A 19,836-nucleotide genomic window follows, 5' to 3' on the forward strand; every position below is an offset into this window, starting at 1 on the left:
CAATCTCTGCTGCCACCTGCTGTAAATGCTATTGTTGTCCAACATGCCTCCTACCATGCATTGCAGCGCTACAGATGTAAATAACAATCGCATATGTTCTGTGCTAATTATTTCTTCAGTTATTCATCCAGTTGTTTCATTAATTGCTTTTGTTTGCTTTTTTTCTGTAACACTTTATTTGACAGCGGCGCCATAAAACTGTCATAAGACCATCATAATTATAACATGACACTGCCATACGCATTAATGAATGCTCATGAAAGATGTCATTTTGTGTCATCTGGCAAATTATAACACTTTTGAATAGATGTAAAAGATGGACATAAAAGGAGTTAGTGGCATAATTTGCTGGATGATACTTAATGACATCTGTCATAAGCATTTAATAATGTCCGTGATAGTGTCATGTCACAATTATGACGGTATGATGGCAGCCTTATGATGCTGCCGTCATATAAAGTGTACCTTTTAACCCAAATAAATGAACAGCTGCAGCTATCGAATATTTTAGTATTCGTGTAATCGACTGAAAATCCTATTGATTAATCGAGTAATTGGATAAAACATACAGTAACTGTGCAAAAGTTTTAGGCAGGACATCTGCCTAAAACATTTGCACAGTACCTTATATTTTTATTATTCATTCATTCATTCATTCATTCATTTTCCATGCCGCTTATTCCTCACGAGGGTCGCGGAGGTGCTGGAGCCTATCCCAGCTAACAACGGGCAGTAGGCAGGGGACACCCTGAACTGGTTGCCAGCCAATCGCAGTATTTTTATTATATCATGTATATACAGGATATACTGTATGTATATATTTTCCCCAAGTGGAAGCTTCCATGATCCTAATAAATTTAATAATTAAAAAAATATATATACCTTTACAGTACTGTGCATCTAGTTCAACATACACGTGATATCTATGAGACGCATAGGGGCTAGTTTTTAGCAACGTCGGCGTAGTTTGTAGCAGCTGTCGGCTGCAGAAAGGTTTTTTAAATATTTTTTTATTGCTTCTTCCTCTACGCACGTCACATCAGCGCGTTGTCCCGCATTAAAAGTAGTCCGGGCAAAACGTGATGCTTCGAGCTGGCAAAATTAAACGATTCCTCGAGGTGACTAAAATTACTCGGATCAGTTTTTAAACTCGAGTTACTCGAGTTGCTCGAGTATTCGTTTCAGCTCTAAATAAGATGCACTGGACTATAAGCTGCATGTTTCAAAATGAGGGGAAAAAGTAACGGCTTATAGTCCGAAGTTCCATAACCAGAGGTTATTTCTGTTTTTATTCATGTTGATTTTAATAATTTTCTTTCCTAACATTTTATTTATTTATTAAAATATATGAAAATAAGGATACGAATTTAAGAGGTTCGATGTTAATACTCAGTTAAATATACAGTAGCCCTATGAGAAATTATTGCACATAAAGACTCAGATTTCATGTCATATATCGAGCCGCTTATCCTCATGAGGTTCGCTGGGGTGTTTGAGCAGCTAACTACAGACAGTTGGGTGGTAATTTCCTAAATTAGGACTTGAATTCCTTCCATTTTAAATTATGCTGTATTGCAATGCAATGCATAAGCAAAACCTACGTAGGGAAGGCAGAATTTTCTTTGCCAGCAAGGCACCACTCTGCTAACTGAAGTACCAAAAACAATGTATTTAACTGTCTAACTTGTCTTTTGGATGGCGGATCCCAGGCTACACTCTGGCCACAAAGCTGAGGAGACATATCAAATCTTCTCACGTGACAGAAAAGCCCTACAGCTGTTCCTGCGGTGCCTCCTACACTCTGAGACAAAGTCTATGGAGGCATCAAGCGCAGCACCAGTCACAAGAGGCAACACAGGAGGAGCTCAAGGAAGGACTGCGACAGAAGACTAAACCCTCTCATCATCCAAAGCCAGTCAAAGGCAGACCCAAGAAAGGCGCCAGGGATGGCAGAGTACAGAGAAGGGGACAGGGAAAGGGAGAGGAAGAAAGTGGGGCAGGAAAAAATGAAATATCTGAGACTCCAACCGTCGCTGGGGGAGATGGAAAAGCTTCAAGTGGCACCCAGCACACTCTTGTATTTGTTCACACTGACGATATATCGGAACCAAGCTACGGTTCTCTGATACTCTCCTCAGAAGACTTTGATTCACAAACTGGGCAGAAGGTGGTGGAGGTGGTGATATCATAACGTGTGGAGCAGTGCGGCAGTTGTTGTCCGGGGCAGTGGCGTTCACAAGAGGAAGTAGTCCAGACACTTAAGAATTAAAAAAAATGGGTTGTTTGAAATCATTTTGAACAACCTTCACTAGACAGAACATAACCTTTTAATTAAAAAAAAATTTTTTTTAATTACTGTTTAATTCTCAAACACAACATGATCACTTTTCTTTTGCTTTGGTCTAATTCCACGCCGCATGTTAAAGGGCTGTCAAAAGGGCTTTGGTAAAATTAGTGCTGATTGAACTCTAGTACTTAAGTAAAAGTAAAAAAAAAAAAGTGGACTCAAAAATGCAAAACTGAATTTATCCTGTCAATCATTTCGTATGATAACAATACACAGTCGGGAAAAAGGTTTTTATTAATGACATTAAACAGTAATCATACTTGTTCATTCATCTTTCTTCATTTGCCCTGCTTATCCTCACGAGGATCATTGAGTTGCAGGAGCCTATCCCAGCTTACCATTGATAGGAGGCGGGGCTACACACTGAACTGGTTAGCAGCCAATCGCAGGCAGATGTGGGTAGAGTAGCCAAAAAATTTTACCCAAGTAAGAGTAGTGTTACTTCTAAATAATATTGCTCTAGTAAAAGTAGTCATCCAAAAATTTACTCAAGGACAAGTCAAAAAGTACTAGTTGAAAAGAATCCTCAAGTAATGAGTAACATTGTGAGTAAGGGCTTACAATCTTATGATTTTTTATTTATTTTTTTTAGCACAATTTCATCTAAATGAACTTTTATTATTTTACTGTACTACAGCCCAATGGTCACCAGCCTTTTTTGCACCACGGACCGGCAATGTGTGGCAGAAAATTACAGTAAATATAAAATCACACGACGGGGCTAAAAACGAACCTTAAGTGCAGGAAAAATGTAACTCACCATACGCTGAATCAAGCTTTTATAACAGCGGTCTTTCCTAAAACTTGACGGGAAATATCCTTGGTCGATGGCATAGTGATTTCTTATCCAATCATGACAGGTTTCTTTGCCTTAACAGTACGGTTCATCATAAGGTATGATGTTCTCGGTGCTGTTGCCTTGTTTTCTAGCTTTTAGCCACTTATTATGCAGAATGGACTTGGTTGTAGGTTAGGGACAGCACACACAGCAGATGGCCTTTTCCCCGTAAAAAAGCTGTCCAAAGTCGTCGCCGCCCGCATCACACAGCCAACAGCAGCCAACATTATTGTTTACATTGAATGACCCTGGGCTGCAGTCTGCAAACACCCAAATAATGGGGGCAAATCACTAGGGGGGCGATGAACGCAAATCTTTACTCCGATTAGTCAAAAGGCACAGGCCAGATTGCGGTCGTTAACAAATTATTTATTACAGTATCTCTAAAAAATAACGACTAGTGTAACCCAGAGTAACATAGTAAGAGTAGTGTTTCTTATTCACAAATCTACTCAAGTAAAAGTATTGTGTGGTAGAACTACTTTAAGTAGTTTTGTTATGACGTCTCATTGGTGAAATTGGTAGAGTTACTTTTGGCATCGCTGGCAAAAAAAAAAAAAACTTATATGTAGAACAAAGAGGAAAAATGGAACGACACTGGTGTAGCCCAAAGTAACGGAGTAGGAGTAGCGTTTGGCTTGGTAAAACTACTCTTAGAAGTACCTTTTCCTCAAAAAGGTTCAGGGATAGGTGGAAATAGGACTATATCTTCACTAAAATACGCAACAACCGTGTCTGCCTCTTTTGCAAAGAGACAGTCGCTGTTTTAAAGAGTTCAATGTGAGGCGATATTACCAAACAAGAGGCGCCGACATGTACAAGATTACAGGGAAGATTCGTAGCGAGAAATTAAAGCAACTTGAAACTAGTTTAATTTCACAGCAGCATTTTGCAAGAACCCGAGAATCGAAAGAGAACGCCACAAAGGCTAATTGCGAGATTGTTGATATTATTATTTAAAAACAATAATAAAGCAAATGTGACACACAGAATGACCACAGGGTCATAACATTGCTAAAATTTGCTTAAATATATTGTTCTACGTAAAGGACGTCAACCAAGGTCGGCCCCCCACATTTTTACCACACCAAATCTGGCCCCTTTTGCAAAAATTTGGACACCCCTGGCCTATAGAAAACCCAAGCAGTCATGGGGAGAACAGATAGGAAGGCCGGAGCCCGGGATTCAACCCTTGATCTCAGAACAGTGAAGCAGACATGCGAACCACTTGTCCCAAGATACCTAGCAATCATACTGATAAGTAAAAATCATGTTGCATGTCAAAACAAGAGCATTGGTTTTATTTTATTTCATCAAAACATTTTCTTAACACGTTTCTGGATGTGAATTCACTACCGGTAACAAAACAAAAAATGTGGTGAATGATATACTGTATATAAAAAAGAATACACCTTACCAAGTAAAGTATGTGGGGTTTTTGTGTGATTCGCTTGATTGTCGTTTACTCAGTGCATTTTACATAACACTTTTGTAACTGTTTTCAAGTTTGTGGATTAAAAGTAAAATGTTTTCAGGTTATAAATATCTGTGACTTTAGTATTGTAACAATGTATTTTTGTACTTTTTTCACTGCTGCTGAAAAAAAAAATGTTGATGTGGGTGTTTTGGTAAATGCTCATTAGAATTAAATACATTAAATTGTAATCTCATTTTTTTCCCAGGACGTTTTCCTCATAAAAGGGCAACTTTAAAATCAGAATCTCATATTATAATTAACAGTTGAAGGAAAAAAATAAGCACCTTAATGTCCGTCCGCATTAAAATTGTATTGGGTCTTTCTTGTCTAACATTCATTTTTTTGTATTTCTGCTTCACCACAAATGATGTGTTGTGTTTGAATTGTGTGTGGAATTCATTAACTTTTCTTTCATCTATACAGCTTACTAAAACACATACAGTGGGGAGAACAAGTATTTGATACACTGCCAATGGGAAAAGCCATTGGCAGTGTATCAAATACTTGTTCTCCCCACTGTATAGAATATCTGGTTCTAAAATCTATTTTATTGACCTGCGCAGTGTGGTCAAAATGACTGTCGCTCTTGTTATAATATTTTGGATCATTCTCTGAGGTCAACCCTGTGCCTTAGTTTATACTGTATGTAGTCTGAATGCATATTTAGCGATCTAAATATATTATTTCAACAACAAAATATTCTCAGCTTTGTCCTGTTTGGCTTCGGCAACAAAAGTAGACCACTGCATGAAGGCTAAATGATGACACTGGTAATTGTGCTTTGAGTATGGAGCAGCAACTTTAATTTTAAAAAGCATGATTTGCTTTGTCATAGTATTTTCAGTGTAGTTGTACTTGCCGGTTACTGGGTTTTGTCTCTGTCACTATTTTTTGCTGAATTTCTTTCAGTTACCCAGAGCAGAGCTAATTGGTAACTCCAATCTATTTGAATCAGGAGGAGTGGCCGTGACTGATCACGGCCAACCCTCCCATTTCAAATGGATTAGATGTCTATCACCATCAATGGCAGCCAATAAGCTTAAATACAAACTACCCAATTAGTTACCTGCAGCAACCACAAACACATCTCGCAGAAGAGGAAAATTGCTATATTCTTCCCAGTGGTCAAATGCGAGAAAATAACTCAATCTGTCGGATCGCTGCAGTCAGTCTCTGGTGCCGTCTCTGCATTGTCCGTTGTGGTGAAGAGGGATATGAGCCGAGAGGCGGAGCCCACTATTTCCTGGTCGATATTCGTTCTCATCTTCACTTATGGCAGTGCTTCTCAATTATTTTCTGTTACGCCCCTCCAAGGAAGACGTAAATGTTTCACGCCCCCCCCAAACTCTGCCATCATTGTAAATAGTATCATTTGTCTATAATATTACTATTATAAGTACGCCTCTGCCTCACATTTTATCCTTTTTTTTCTATTAGAGAAAATAACAGAGATCAACTTATAAAGTATAACTTTATTAACATTGTTTTGTTTGTAACAGAAAAGACAACGCGCATCAATTTGCCTGAATTAAAAAAAAAAAAAAAAAAAAGTCACATCCAAACTGTAAAAATACACTCAAGGTACATTATTGACCATTTGATACTGAAAAATAAAATCAGTAAATAATAACAAATTCAAATTGATTAGAAACATTAACTCATGAGGACAATATGCCAAAAAATTTGACCGAAAAACCAAAACTGAATAGAAGAAGAAAGAAAAAAAAGTGTTATTGGACAGATGAACAGTTTTTATTTTCGCTGCTCCCAGTGTCACCTCCAGTTTGCAATGATGTGGGGTTATATTGCACTGAGCATGCTAACAGTGCTCACTGGTTTACTGATATAACACTGACAAAGCGGGACGATTGTTGGCAATATTCGGCGCGTTTTCACTGAAAAACAACCAAGCGTCTTATCAATGAGATTGGGGTCTAATGTCTTTAAGTAGCGTCTTACTTGATTTGGCTTCCGGCTGTCCGCTATAATCATTTTTAGACACAGTGAACAGTGGTCTTTCCTCGTCTACCACTGTATTAAATGTCAAAGCCAAAAGGCAAACGGCCCGAAAAAAGTGCATTCTCGGCAGCCGAGGGAGAAACGTAGGTGAAGGCGGTCGTCATGACGATCCCAAGCCGAAAATGGCACTTCTCGGGCGGTCACGTGAGAACCGGAGAAGACCGTGGGTTGCTGCGTGAGTCCGGCCGGTGTAGGTGCACTATCCTATTCCCCTCACTATCCACTCGCGGGGGCCTGCGCTTGTCAGTGACGTTCCTTATTCTCCCTATATGTTTATACAACTTTAACATTTGTTAATAATACGCTCTGCGTGGAGTATCATCCATCACTTTTCCTTTTTAAATGGGCACTTTTAAGCGAACGCAAGAAGTAACAACGGGAACATTCGGAAAACGGCTTTCGAAAACTGCACACAGCTCTCCATGAGTCTCTTCCGTGTGCTCTTGCTTACTTCAAAAATACTGTGCGCACTTTGAAAATGAGAGCGCCACTGCCACCAACTGAGTGGATGTGCAAGTACACTTTATTCTAGTACGGCAAAAAAAAAAAAAAGCATGTTCCCCGAGGTCACACGCGCCACCCCTGGCATCGCTCTGCACCCCCCCGGGGGGGCGCGCCCCACTATTTGAGAAGTACTGACTTATGGTCAAGAATTGTGGATTGTAACTGTAAAAAAACTACAACAAATAAGTTTATTTTGTCCACTTGTTGATGTTTTGCATTAGGTACTCAGAGGGGACTTATTAGGATCTAGTTAGTATGTATATAGCTGGTAAGATACTGTACATGACAAGTCCCTCTGGTCTTCTGTGATTTGGGCTGGATTTCAAAATTGATGCTAGAGATGGGTTGTATTTGTATAGGGCGGAAAACACAGACGACTGAAAAAGCAGTTTCTGCTCTTGCACTCCTCTTTAAAAGAAACTGCTGTATTTTAAGCCAAAACAACTGTTGTGTTTGACAGAACAATATGTCTATATGCTGCCTTAGCAGATTCATGGCGCATTAAGCCCCCGAACTATTTTTAATTTGTCCGTTTTACCATGGAAACCCCCGTTTACAGACGTCGCGCAACCGCTTTTGTTTCAACCCAACCATAAAACTAAGGTAATTCAATATTATTCAAACTGTCATTTTTAGTTTAGTATCATTGACATCAATTGATGTCTAATATTTAGTTTAAACAAACAAACAAAAAACTTTAAAAAATTATTCACTCGCATCTTTTAAACTTTTAAACAAATGACGTCACAATGAAAAAATTGGTCACGGATATCTACCTCATAACTATCGCTTTATTGTATTTTATTTATTTATTTTTTGTTACTGTCGCATTTTCTCCGATATGTTAGATGATATACAGTGGGAGAAATAAGTATTTAGTCAACCACTAATCGTGCAAGTTCTCCCACTTGAAAATATTAGAGAGGCCTGTAATTGTCAACATGGTTAAACCTCAACCATGAGAGACAGAATGTGGGAAAAAAAAACAGAAAATCACATTGTTTGAGTTTTGAAGAATTTATTTGCAAATCATGGTGGAAAATAAGTATTTGGCGAATACCAAAAGTTCATCTCAATACTTTGTTATGTACCCTTTGTTGGCAATAACGGAGGCCAAACGTTTTCTGTAACTCTTCACAAGCTTTTCACACACTGTTGCTGGTATTTTGGCCCATTCCTCCATGCAGATCTCCTCTAGAGCAGTGATGTTTTGGGGCTGTCGTTGGGCAACACGGACTTTCATCTCCCTCCTCACCCCGTGGCGTCCCCGTGTGAAAAGCTTGTGAAGACTAACAGAAAACGTTTGGCCTCCGTTATTGCCAACAAAGGGTACATAACAAAGTATTGAGATGAACTTTTGGTATAGACCAAATACTTATTTTCCACCATGATTTGCAAATAAATTCTTTAAAAATCAAACAATGTGATTTTTTGTTTTTTTTTTCCACATTCTGTCTCTCATGGTTGAGGTTTACCCATGTTGACAATTACTGGCCTCTCTAATATTTTCAAGTGGGAGAACTTGCAGAATTAGTGGTTGACTAAATACTTATTTACCCCACTGTAAATAACAATAAATCACAAACAATGAGGTCAAATGCTGATAGCATTAACTAATGCAAAAGAATGGAATGTAAACAAATTCAGAACACTGACTTTGCCTCTCCAACATAATTCAAAACAATTCTTAAAAAAAATATCTAGCATTAATACTATAGTGTACTACAGTACTGTATTCATTGCCAATCAGATTTTTCATAAAGAGTGTCATTTTAAAGCTATTCTTAGTGTAGAATCTGAATTCTAAAGTATGTGGGATTAACTCCAGAAATCGTTATTTATATGACGAACATAATGTGCTTTTATTTTGAAATGTTCACCGGAAGTACGTTGGCTAAACCGCTAACTATAAGCTTTACACTCTGCATAAAAAAGCTCTTTTCTTCATTGCACGTGGTGTCAGTAATCTATTTATTTATTTTTCGTTTGCAAATGCTGTTAACCAGCGATTTTTCATTTTTGAAGTGTCACCTTTTAACCGAAAGTTTCCGTTTTGGAGTAGACTGCCAATGTATTATAGCAGGCTAAATTAGGTTGTCTTTTTTTCCCCGTTAACCTCAGTGTAGCAATGCTAACGTTTACAGTGTTTAATTTAAATGTGTTACTTTATTTTGTATGTCTGAACTTTAATTCTACGGCGTGTTGCTGACCAATAAACATCTGTGAAAGGAACTGTTGTCTCATACGCTATCAGCATGCATGCACAAATGTATGCACTCACGCGCCGATAAAACGCAGCCATAATAATTACCGCTCTCATTTTTATTTACAGTACAATAAATGGACTCATTGCATATCGCAATAGACTTAGCAACTTCAATAAAACATGTCGTTCGTTAGTTAGATGGACTTACTGTTAGGTTTTGTGTTGGTTTTCTCCTAGTGTCACTTGCCCCTGTGATTGCCCATTTATTTCACCTGTTGTTCCTTCTCCTATTGTATCCTCCAACCTGCATCCTCCTGTGCTCGCCTGTTCCTCGTTGTGTCGTTACCCTTTATCTGTGTGTTTATATAAGCTCCCAGTTTCTTTTTACTCCTGTTTGCGTCATTGTCAATGTCCATGTGTACGTCCGAACCTGTTCTCGCCAGGTTTCTCCAAGCCCTCGTGTTCCCTTCAGTAAGTTTTTGATACCCAGCCTTTTTTTAGTAACCTGAGTTTTGTTTGCTGCGGTGTTTTTTGGGATCTCGTCATTATTTATTTGTTGGTACTTTGTTTTTTGCTTGCCTTAAATTTAATCATTTTTGAACCGTCAGTCTGCCTCGCCTCCCTTTTCCCGCATTTGGGTCCACACACCACTACCCGCTGACACTTACGTACATCTAGGTTTTAATTGTCTCCTGTCGTCTTCCAAAATTACAACTGAGTGATGGCGCTTAACCCTTGAGAGTCGAAGGACGCGCCGGCGCGTCCTCAGCGCACGTCGTCTTTGAAGCACCCTCGCGTTTTAATTACGTCACCCACATGCCGTTGGTTGGTCTCGTTTTAAAGTGCGGAAGTTGCGGTTTACTCTCGTTGTTATTTGAAGTCAATCGACCAACTAAAACGTGAGATATTGTCATTTAAGTTTTATAGTTTTATTGTCCTCTCAAAAAAACATTAAAACGCTGCATGGATCATTTGTTTATGTCTATATTTCCATCATTTCTTGTCCTTTTTCAAAACGGAAGCTCCATGAAAAAAACACAAATCAAACGAACCCTTTCGAAGTCACAGTGGAAGCACAAAATGCGTTTTTTTTTTTTATAAATATAACTGCCGTGCGAGGTTCCACCGAACGAGAGGCAGGAGTGTTCTGACGCAGCGAGGGGGCAAGCGACGGCCGTTTGAATCAAGCAAGCGGGCGAGCGACTTTGTGTGACTTTGAGGATGAACGGAAAACTAAATTTAGCGCAAGCAATTGTGCTTTTTGATCAACTTGAGGAAGAGGGTGGTCCAAATTCGTCATCATCGTCTTCTTCGGAAGAGTCCTCGAGTGAAGATAGTGACGGATTTGAACACGTGGGTGACGCCATCGACGAGCAGAGGTAAGCCAACTCACTTTTTTTTTTTTTTTTTTAATGCTGTAAAAGTTTCTTTTGATATTGCAAGACAAAGTTAATTTTGATGCAATATAAGTGCGTGTTTGTGTATGTAATAATAAAATGTGCATATCAGATCAAAGTATAATTTGTGGTCTTCTTTCTATATGAAGATTAGGGATGTAGCACATATTCAGCTACGGTATTCTTTCTATTGTCATACATATAGATTTCCATTATTATTTATTGCTGTATATATTTTTATTTTATACTTTATTATTTTCATAAATACTGACTTTTGTTTCATGTACATTTATAGTGACAATGAAAGTAAAGTGAAATGAAAACGGAAGGGTGGAAAGAGGACCGACACCCCATGGAAGTGTGGGCTGTGATGTAGCCCTGTGTCTAATTCCAGGACGAAACTGCTTTTCGGAGTGGCATGCCTGAAAAAAATTTAACTTGTTTATTGTAAATATTTTTGAAAATACTTTTTTCCCCAATGTTATATATATATTTTTTTTCCCACAATCAGTCTTCTCAATTTGTGTATATAAATGTGTGTTCAAGAAGCTTGATTGTGTGTACATAGTTTTCATCAGGTGATGGGCCGCAATACCTAAACTCATAAAGAGATGGCCTCTAAACACTTTTTGTGTTAGATGGTATATTTTTTCACTGTTCTTCACTGTTTGGTCTGCTGTATATAACCTGTTTTGACTAGAGCATGTATAAATGCAAAAAACGCCTATGGCTATACCTGTTGTTTATGTTGAATTGTCAAATAAAAGACTATTTATTCTAATTTTTTTTGGTTGAATGTTCATCCTAACATGTTGAATAAATATTACAAAGTTTCAAAACGGTTCGTTACGCATGTTTGGTTGTCAATTGGACATCAATATTAAAAATTTTGACAAAACGATTTTGGAATTTTTGGTCTTTTTGGGCCCAAAATTATGATTTATAATTGGTCAGTGAAGGAAACAACAGTTTGGACATGAAGTTCAAGGTGTCACAAAAAAAGGGACCAAACCAGGCCATCGTAAACAATTCTGTCTTTGAAATATAAAGGCAACTTCAAAGGCATGCAAAATCAGACAAAATAGGCCCAGACCTTAAAGGGTTAAGGTGTTCCTTCATGGCCGATGTGCAGCCAAGCCTGGCATTGAAGAGACAGGACACAACAGTGTACCCTCCTTTGTTTCGTTGAAATACGTCAGTGTTTTGGCCACTCAGGTACTCTGGGGAGTAGGGTGACCACCTGTCCGGTTTTAGGACGGACACTCAGCCTTTTCTGTGATGTGTCCAGCATCCGGCACAACCCATTAGCCGAATGCTATTTGTTCGGCTTTAAAAGAAAATGGGTTGCCATTCAGTTTATGTAACGCAGCTTAGCCCCACGATTGTCGCAACTGGTCTTTGAGTGGACAAGAATGGCTTCAGTGAAAAACTTCCAATACCATTGGTTCAATCAAATGTAAATAAAGCTTGACTTGTGACTCTCTGACAACATCACTTCCTCGCTGAGATTTTACAACAGTTCTAGCAAACATGCCAAAACGGCGGACATCTTTTAACATAGAATGGACGAACGCACAATTTCTTCGCCAAAAGCATTTGAGACTCGTTCCACGGTTTCTGTACGCTTTGCCGGGGTGACGTGTGCAGCGGGTGTGTCCACATTGAAAACAATTTTTTCCTCATGGCCTCTGGATCACAAAAGAACTGCAGCAGAACTTTGTAAAATTGTTCTTCTTTTGAGCAGTTCAATGCTCACATTGTTTTTACACAAAAATTTTGTTTGTTACAAATATTCCTTGTTAATACTGTTGATCTGCCAAAAACATACTTAAACATAATATTATGGGCGGCTTAAATACACTACGTGACTAATGTGGGCAACAGATAAACACTCTGCTTTAAAGCCAACACAAGAAAACACAATGCTTAAAAGATATCAGAGGAAAACACACGCCAAAAGTATTTTGAAGCAAATGAAAGGGCAAAAAAAAAAAAACTCAATAAAAACAAAAGAAATGTGTGCAAGCGCACTGTGCATCAGCAGGACGTTTTGCCGAGAAGGATATTTTGGCAGAACTCTGTTTCAAACTGAGATTTGTTGCACGTTGCAATCTGAAAACGGTACTGTAAACTAAATAAATTTTCAAAAAATTTTTGACCTTTAATTTGTATTTTTTAATATTTAGTTACACAAATATGATCTATAAACCATGCAAAATTTTGTTGTTAATGAAAATACACCGCAAGTCTTTTTTTCTTTTTTTAATATGTCCCCCATTTTGACCCTGTGGAAGTGGTCACCCTAGTGGGAAGTGGTGAGTCTAGGCTTTTATTTATAGACTGCCACTCCTGGATAAATGAAATCAGAATAGGTGATCTCACAAAAGGGACAACTAATTTTTCAAACATTAAATGACACGATATCGGTTTGTTGGGGAGCAAAGTGGAAGAGTGGCTTGGACAGCTGCTTTATATTTATTAGGTTTGGGTTAAAATATTCTCTCGGTGCTGGCATAGTTTTCCTCCTGGTAATCTGGCACTTGCCCACATTATTAAAGTAAGTACCGCATGTTGTGTTAATAATTGAATAATACAAAAGTAACTCCACGCAACACGCAGTCAGCTAGTGTAAGCTGCAGCTCCCTTGTGACCTGAATCAGGGCAAATACTGTAGAAAACTGATAAATAGGAAATTAAGATAAATAGACAACTGAAAAAAAAATTGGATAATTTAATTGGAAGGGAAATGTGTAAAGTCATCGGGGAAAGCCGCGATGTTTGAATTAATTGTGTTGAAAGACATGCGAAAGTATGATCCGAATACCAACAAAATATGCTTTGAGCTCTTATTTGTTAAGTATACCGATCCAACTGTGCTGATAGTGTTTCTCTGCTCTATTACCTCCTCATGCCCTCTGGCTTGTTTGTGTATTCTATTAGATGCATTGATAGACATCTGGTATTTGCGTACGCCCTAGATCCTCTCAGAGAGCCTTTCATTATCCCCTCAACGAACCTTAATGCAGTACTTGATGACAGGTGAAGCATCATACAAGGCTGCTACCTAATCCTTGAGAACCCGTTTGGTCGTCAACGAGATATGAGGCATCGTGTAATTACATTCCCTCTTGAATACAAATTTCCAATTAGCTTTATTGGCCACATCTCTATTTTAATTCTCAGAAGTTGGCGTCTATGTTCACACCTGTAGGTCAATCCTACGATGACGCTGTAATGCCTTCAAAACCTGCAAGGGTGTTTTCTGGGGGATGGGGGCACCTTTTGTCTGATGACAGTGAATCGTGTATGCAGCCCACCAGGGGTCCAATTCGGCTCGCGGGGTTGTTCTACCTGACGTAGTAGCTCATTCATACTGTACATATTGAATCACATGCCTTTATTTTGACATTGGTGCTGTAAAACTGGAAATTTGTGCACAATTGCACTCAGGTCTTCTTCTGTTTCTGCAGTCATATTTGTTCATTCGCTCTCTCTGTGTCAAAATGGAATTGACGTCTATTGGATGACAGCAGATAAATTAACAACAACGTGACACCAAAATGCCCCGAAACCAAAGTGACCCAAAATCACTATGAAGTGACCTGGAAATTCCCAAAAATCAACAAGAAATTATCCAAAATGTACACAAAGTGACCCGTAAGCAGTGTTGTTAATCTTACTTTAAAAAAGTAATTAATTAGAGTTACAAATTACTTCTCCCAAAAAGTAATTGCGTTAGTAACTCAGTTACCTGAATGTAAGAGTAATTAGTTACTTGGCAAAGTAACTGGTGATAATTTTCATGGTTTTTTTTTTTGTCTTGTTTGTTTTTTCTTAAAAAAAAAAGTCACACAATGTGAAGTTTAAAGGGTTTTTTGGGGACAATTGGCCTAGCCCAATTCTTTACCCTAAACTTAACTAGACACAGGGGTATTGCAGATATTGTGATAACTAGATAGTAACCTATGCTATGTGTGGAAGTCATTTAATTGTTAGTTGTTAAAATTGCTCCCGTTATTGCATTAGTTCCCTTCTGTCTACCCTTTGACATGTGTAAGTATTAAAACTATTTCATCATTTAAAGATAGATTTTGCCGATTTATCAGCATATTAGATAAAAAGTTACTTAGGTTCGCTAGGAAGGTTCTCTACAACAGAGCCTTCCTGAAAAGGCTACTGCTTTAAGATGGCGGCTGTTTACTAACGCATCGAGTTCGTTATTATACATGTTGCTAATGCAGCCGTGTCTGTCATTTGCATCTAGTTCTGTATATATGTGAAATCTACTGAAGCATCATGTGGGCGTAGTTTGTAGGCTATCGGCTGCAGTCAGGTATTATTGGAGCCACCTAGCATAGTAGCATCGCGTTTGCAATGGCGTCACCCTCCCTTGCCTCCTCCCCACTCCTGCTCTGCTCTCTCGTGTCTGTGAGTCCATCTTTCTCAGACTTTTCTCGCGTCAGTCAACCAACATGGTAACGCACGCCTTTCCCACCTCAGTAACGGTAATGGCGTTGCCAAGATGAGAAAAGTAATTAATTAGATTACTCACTACTGCAGAAAATAATGCAGTTAGTAACGCCGTTATATTCTAACGCCGTTATTATAAACACTGCCCGTAAGTACCCCAAAATTACAAGGAAGTTACCCAAAATGTACTCTCTGGCTTCCACTGACAACACTAAACATCCAGTTAAACTGGGAGGACTGCTGCTTGAATGCTCATATACAGGGGTGCACATAAGTGGTCCGCATGCGTACTTGACGTAGACAAATGCGCTGGCCCTCAACGGCTTCCATACGCTTTTGCGTACCGATGGCTGACCACTGTATTTGCGACAGACACGAGAAAATCACTTCTCAAAATGTCAAAGAGGCAGGCCCCACTGAGTAATTATTTCTGTGTTCCCCCACCCCCGTCAAAAGACAGAGAGACGACAGAGACGTCACCGGAGCTACCGAAAAAAAAGACTTTTGCTGAAAAGTGGCTTCAGGAGGTACCATGGCAAGAAGCAAATGATGCTCGCACGGAAATGTGGTACAACATTTGCCGTAAGAATCCCAATGTCGCTGATAAGAGCAACGCATTTTATGTAGGGTCAAAGAATTTCAGCCATCCAAACTTTGAAAAGCACGAAAAAAAACAGAGCATGTGGCAATTAAGCAAATTATCGATGTCAGACAGCACCCCACTCGCCCTATGGACAAGTGGCGGAATAAAGTTAATGAAGAACAGCGCCATGCACTGACGTGTTTTTGCTCTCATTTCACAAAGCTAAACATGCACGTTCAATGAGCTCTTATGAGGAGGTCATTACACTTTTACGAAGGCTTGGTGTTAATGTGGGAGCCACATAATGCCCTTTATTTTGAATTAGTGCTTTTATGTTTATTTCTTTACATTTCACTTCAAAATAATGGCAATTTTGTTGTGCCAGTTGATGTTAATCAAACATTAATTGTTAATATAATTAATTCAAGGTAATTGGCTCGAAGTAAAGCTTGTCATAATTTTATTGCATCAGGCGGGTCGGCTCTCAAGCTCAATGAGGACCAAGTCACATCTCCAGGTCCTCCTCTGAGAACCTAGGCAAAAAAAATATGTGCACCCCTGCTCATATATCAGTGCCATCGGCGGCTTGGACGTCTAGCACCATCACTGGCAGCTAGTTAGTTAAGTTTTTTGGCAAAATATAAACTGGTCCAGCCCACAGGAGATATTATTGCCATGAATGTGGCCCGCAAACCAAAATGAGTTGCTCGTACTGTAGATCAATATTTATTATTTATTACCTTATTTATATACTGTATATATTAATTCGCCTTTAACCTTCGACGGAATGTTGTGCTCGTCGACACATTTACGTCATCAACTACGTCAACTAGTCGTGACGGCTCTACATGACTCCATCATACGAATTAGATGTAACAATAAAGATACATGACCACACACAACACAAGGTTGCAGTATCGTCTTATAATCACATCGTTATTCTAACATCACAAGTGGCGTCTTAAAGCACTGTAAAAAATAAAGTATTTCCGATAGAATGCTGCCATCAAAAACAAAGGTGCAGATTTCAAACTCTCCTAGTTTTTATTTGGAACTGAAAGACCACGGAAAAGCAGAGCGAGTTTTAGTTTCATGGTGGAAAATGTGTTTATCCACTAGAGCAGTGTTTCCCAACCAGGGGTACGCGTACCCCGATGGGTACGTAAGCACATTGCAGGGGGTACGTGGAAAAATTAAGAATTTATTTCCAAGATGATAAAAAAACACTCTTAGTAATTTCATAAGTCTATCAATAAAATGGTACGTGTGCGCTCTGACTTGTTTACCTGGGGAGACAATAACCTGTGGCCTATTTACCTGCAGGTAAACATAGGTAAATGGCTGAAACGTCCAGTTGCTGTGGATCCAGGAGGAGGAAAAGAGCCCGCCGACAAACGCAAGAAAGGTTCCAAACCTAAACCAAGGCAGTATAGTGAAAACCATATTTTACAGTGTATCACAAAAGTGAGTACACCCCTTGCATTTCTGCAGATATTTAAGTATATCTTTTCATGGGACAACACTGACAAAATGACACTTAGTCACACTAGTCTGTGTGCAGCTTATATAATAGATTTAATTTATTTTCCCCTCAAAATAACTCAAAATATAGCCATTAATATCTAAACCCCTGGCAACAAAAGTGAGTACGCCCGTTAGAAACTACATCCCTAAATGTCCAAATTGAGTACTGCTTGTCATTTTACCTCCAAAATGTCATGTGACTCGTGAGTGTTACTAGGTCCAAGTGTGCATAGGGAGCAGGTGTGTTCAAATTTGTAGTGCACCTCTCGCACTCTCTCATACTGCTCACTGAAAGTTCCAACATGGCACCACATGGCAAAGAACTCTCTGAGGATCTTAAAGATTGTCAAGGCTATAAAAAGATTGTCATCACCCTGAAACTGAGCTGCAGAGGTTGGGGGTGGGGGGGTCAGCCTGTTAGTGCTCAGACCGTACCCCGCACTCTACATCAAATTGGTGTGCATGGCTGTCACCCCTGGAGGAAGCCTCCTTTTAAGATGGTACACAAGAAAGCCTGCAAACAGTTTGCTGAAGACATGTCAACAAAGCGCATGGATTACTGGAACCGTGTCCTATGGTCTGATGAGACGAAGATTAATTTGTTTGGGTTCGATGTTCTCAAGCATGTGTGGCGGCGACCAGGTGAGGAGTACAAAGATAAGTGTGTCATGCCTACAGTCAGGCATGGTGGTGCGAATGTCATGGTCTGGGGCTGCATGAGGGCTGCAGGTGTTGGAGAGTTACATTCCATAGAGGGAAACATGAACATGTACTGTGAAATACTGCAGCAAAGTATTATCCTCTCCCTCCAGAAACTGGGTCGCAGGGCAGTGTCCCAGCATGACAATGACCCCAAACACACCTGCAAGATGTGTCTCCAGACTTGAACCCAGTAGAACATCTTTGGGGGATCCTCAAGCGGAAGGTGGAGATGCGCAAAGTCTCAAATATCCGGCAGCTCCGCAACGTCGTCATGGAGGAGTGGAAGACTGGCAACCTGTGAAGCTCTGGTCAACTCCATGCCCAGGAGAGTAAAGGCAGTTCTGGATAATATTGGTGGCCACACAAAATATTGACAGTCGACATGTTGTATGTTAATATTGACAACTTTCACTCAGGGGTGTACTCACTTTTGTTGCCAGGAGTTTAGATATTAATGGCTATATTATGAGTTATTTTGAGGGGAAAATAAATTAACTCTATTGTGTAAGCTGCACACAGACTACTTTTCATTGTGTCAAAGTGGCATTTTGTCAGTGTTGTCCCATGAAAAGATATATTTAAATATCTGCAGAAATGCGAGGGGTGTACTCACTTTTGTGATACACTGTATATGGATTCACTTCGACGTCTTCTGACCCACTGCAGCCTCTGCTACTTTTGCGGTGAAGTCTTGGCAAATAACTCCATGAAGCCAGCCCATTTACAGCGACACCAGCGCACCAAACACAGGGAAAGTGTCGGAAAAACTGAGGAATTTTTCAAACGTAAGCTGTCGGAATTTAAGTCAAGACAGACTGTAATGAGAAAAGCCACAAGTGTGTCAAGCAAAGCACTGGAGGCATCTTGCGCCGTATCTCTGATTGTGGCGAAATAAAAAAAGCCTCACTCAATTGTTGAAGAACTCGTTCTCCCTGCAGCAGCAGTTATGGCTGAAATTATGATTGACAAGAAAGCAGCCGATACACTCAAGTTGTCCCCCTGTCCAACAACACTGTGTCCCGTCGGATGGATGTCGGTTAATATTGTTGGACAAGTGGTAAAAAAAAAGGAGACAAGCCAGTCAGTTCGCTTTGCAGCTGGATGAAATGACAGATGTGAATGGTGATGCTCAGCTTCTGGCCTTCGTTCGTTACAAAGATGTGTCTGATATGAACAAGCATATTTTGTTTTGCAAAAAGCTGCCAGGAAAGACAACCGGGGAAGAAATGTTCCAGATTATAGACAGATTTTTCAAAGAACACGGTCTACAGTGGAAAACCTGCAGTCACATCTGTACTGATGGTGCAACTGCGGTGATGGGACGTGTGAAGGGACTATTTGGACACGTAAAAAATGGTAAATCCCGACATTAAATGGATGCATTGTATTATCATGAAGCACTGGCAAGTAAGTGAATGAGCCCTGACCTGTTATTTTTATTTATTCTTTAATAACAATATAATATTAATATATTAGTATTAATAATACAGACGTTTACTACAATATTATTTCTTACATTTATCATTTTAATTGCCTTGAAGGCAACATAATTTTATGTTTTATTTGAGATGAATAAGAAGATAATGCCCGAATATTAATTGTTCAGTTTTAGAAGATGAAATAAAATGACTTGCGTTGAATATTCAGTTGTGTTATGTTATACTTTTGGAAAATCATGAACACGTATGAATGAGTACTCATGGTATGACAAAAAGGCTCAAGGGGTACACAAGACAAAAAAAGTTGGGAACAACTGCATGAGAGGGTAG

General features: G+C 39.3%; 1 protein-coding gene across 2 annotated transcripts in view; it reads left to right on the forward strand.

Moving 5' to 3' along the window:
- Positions 1-17,269, forward strand: part of LOC130920047 (zinc finger and SCAN domain-containing protein 2-like) — an 85,005-nt gene extending 67,736 nt beyond the window's left edge. The window contains exon 9 of one of the 2 annotated variants that reach the window (XM_057842887.1): positions 17,165-17,269. In XM_057842887.1, the coding sequence (XP_057698870.1) occupies positions 17,165-17,178 (14 nt within the window). In that variant the 3' untranslated portion in view covers positions 17,179-17,269. Of the gene's footprint in view, positions 1-1,709; positions 5,076-17,164 lie in introns of those variants that run through there. The other variant, XM_057842879.1, reaches the window with a different exon arrangement.
- Positions 17,270-19,836: the final 2,567 nt, after the last annotated feature.

This window comes from Corythoichthys intestinalis, chromosome 1 (genome assembly GCF_030265065.1).
Source record: "Corythoichthys intestinalis isolate RoL2023-P3 chromosome 1, ASM3026506v1, whole genome shotgun sequence".
NCBI classification, from domain to species: Eukaryota; Metazoa; Chordata; class Actinopteri; order Syngnathiformes; family Syngnathidae; genus Corythoichthys; species Corythoichthys intestinalis.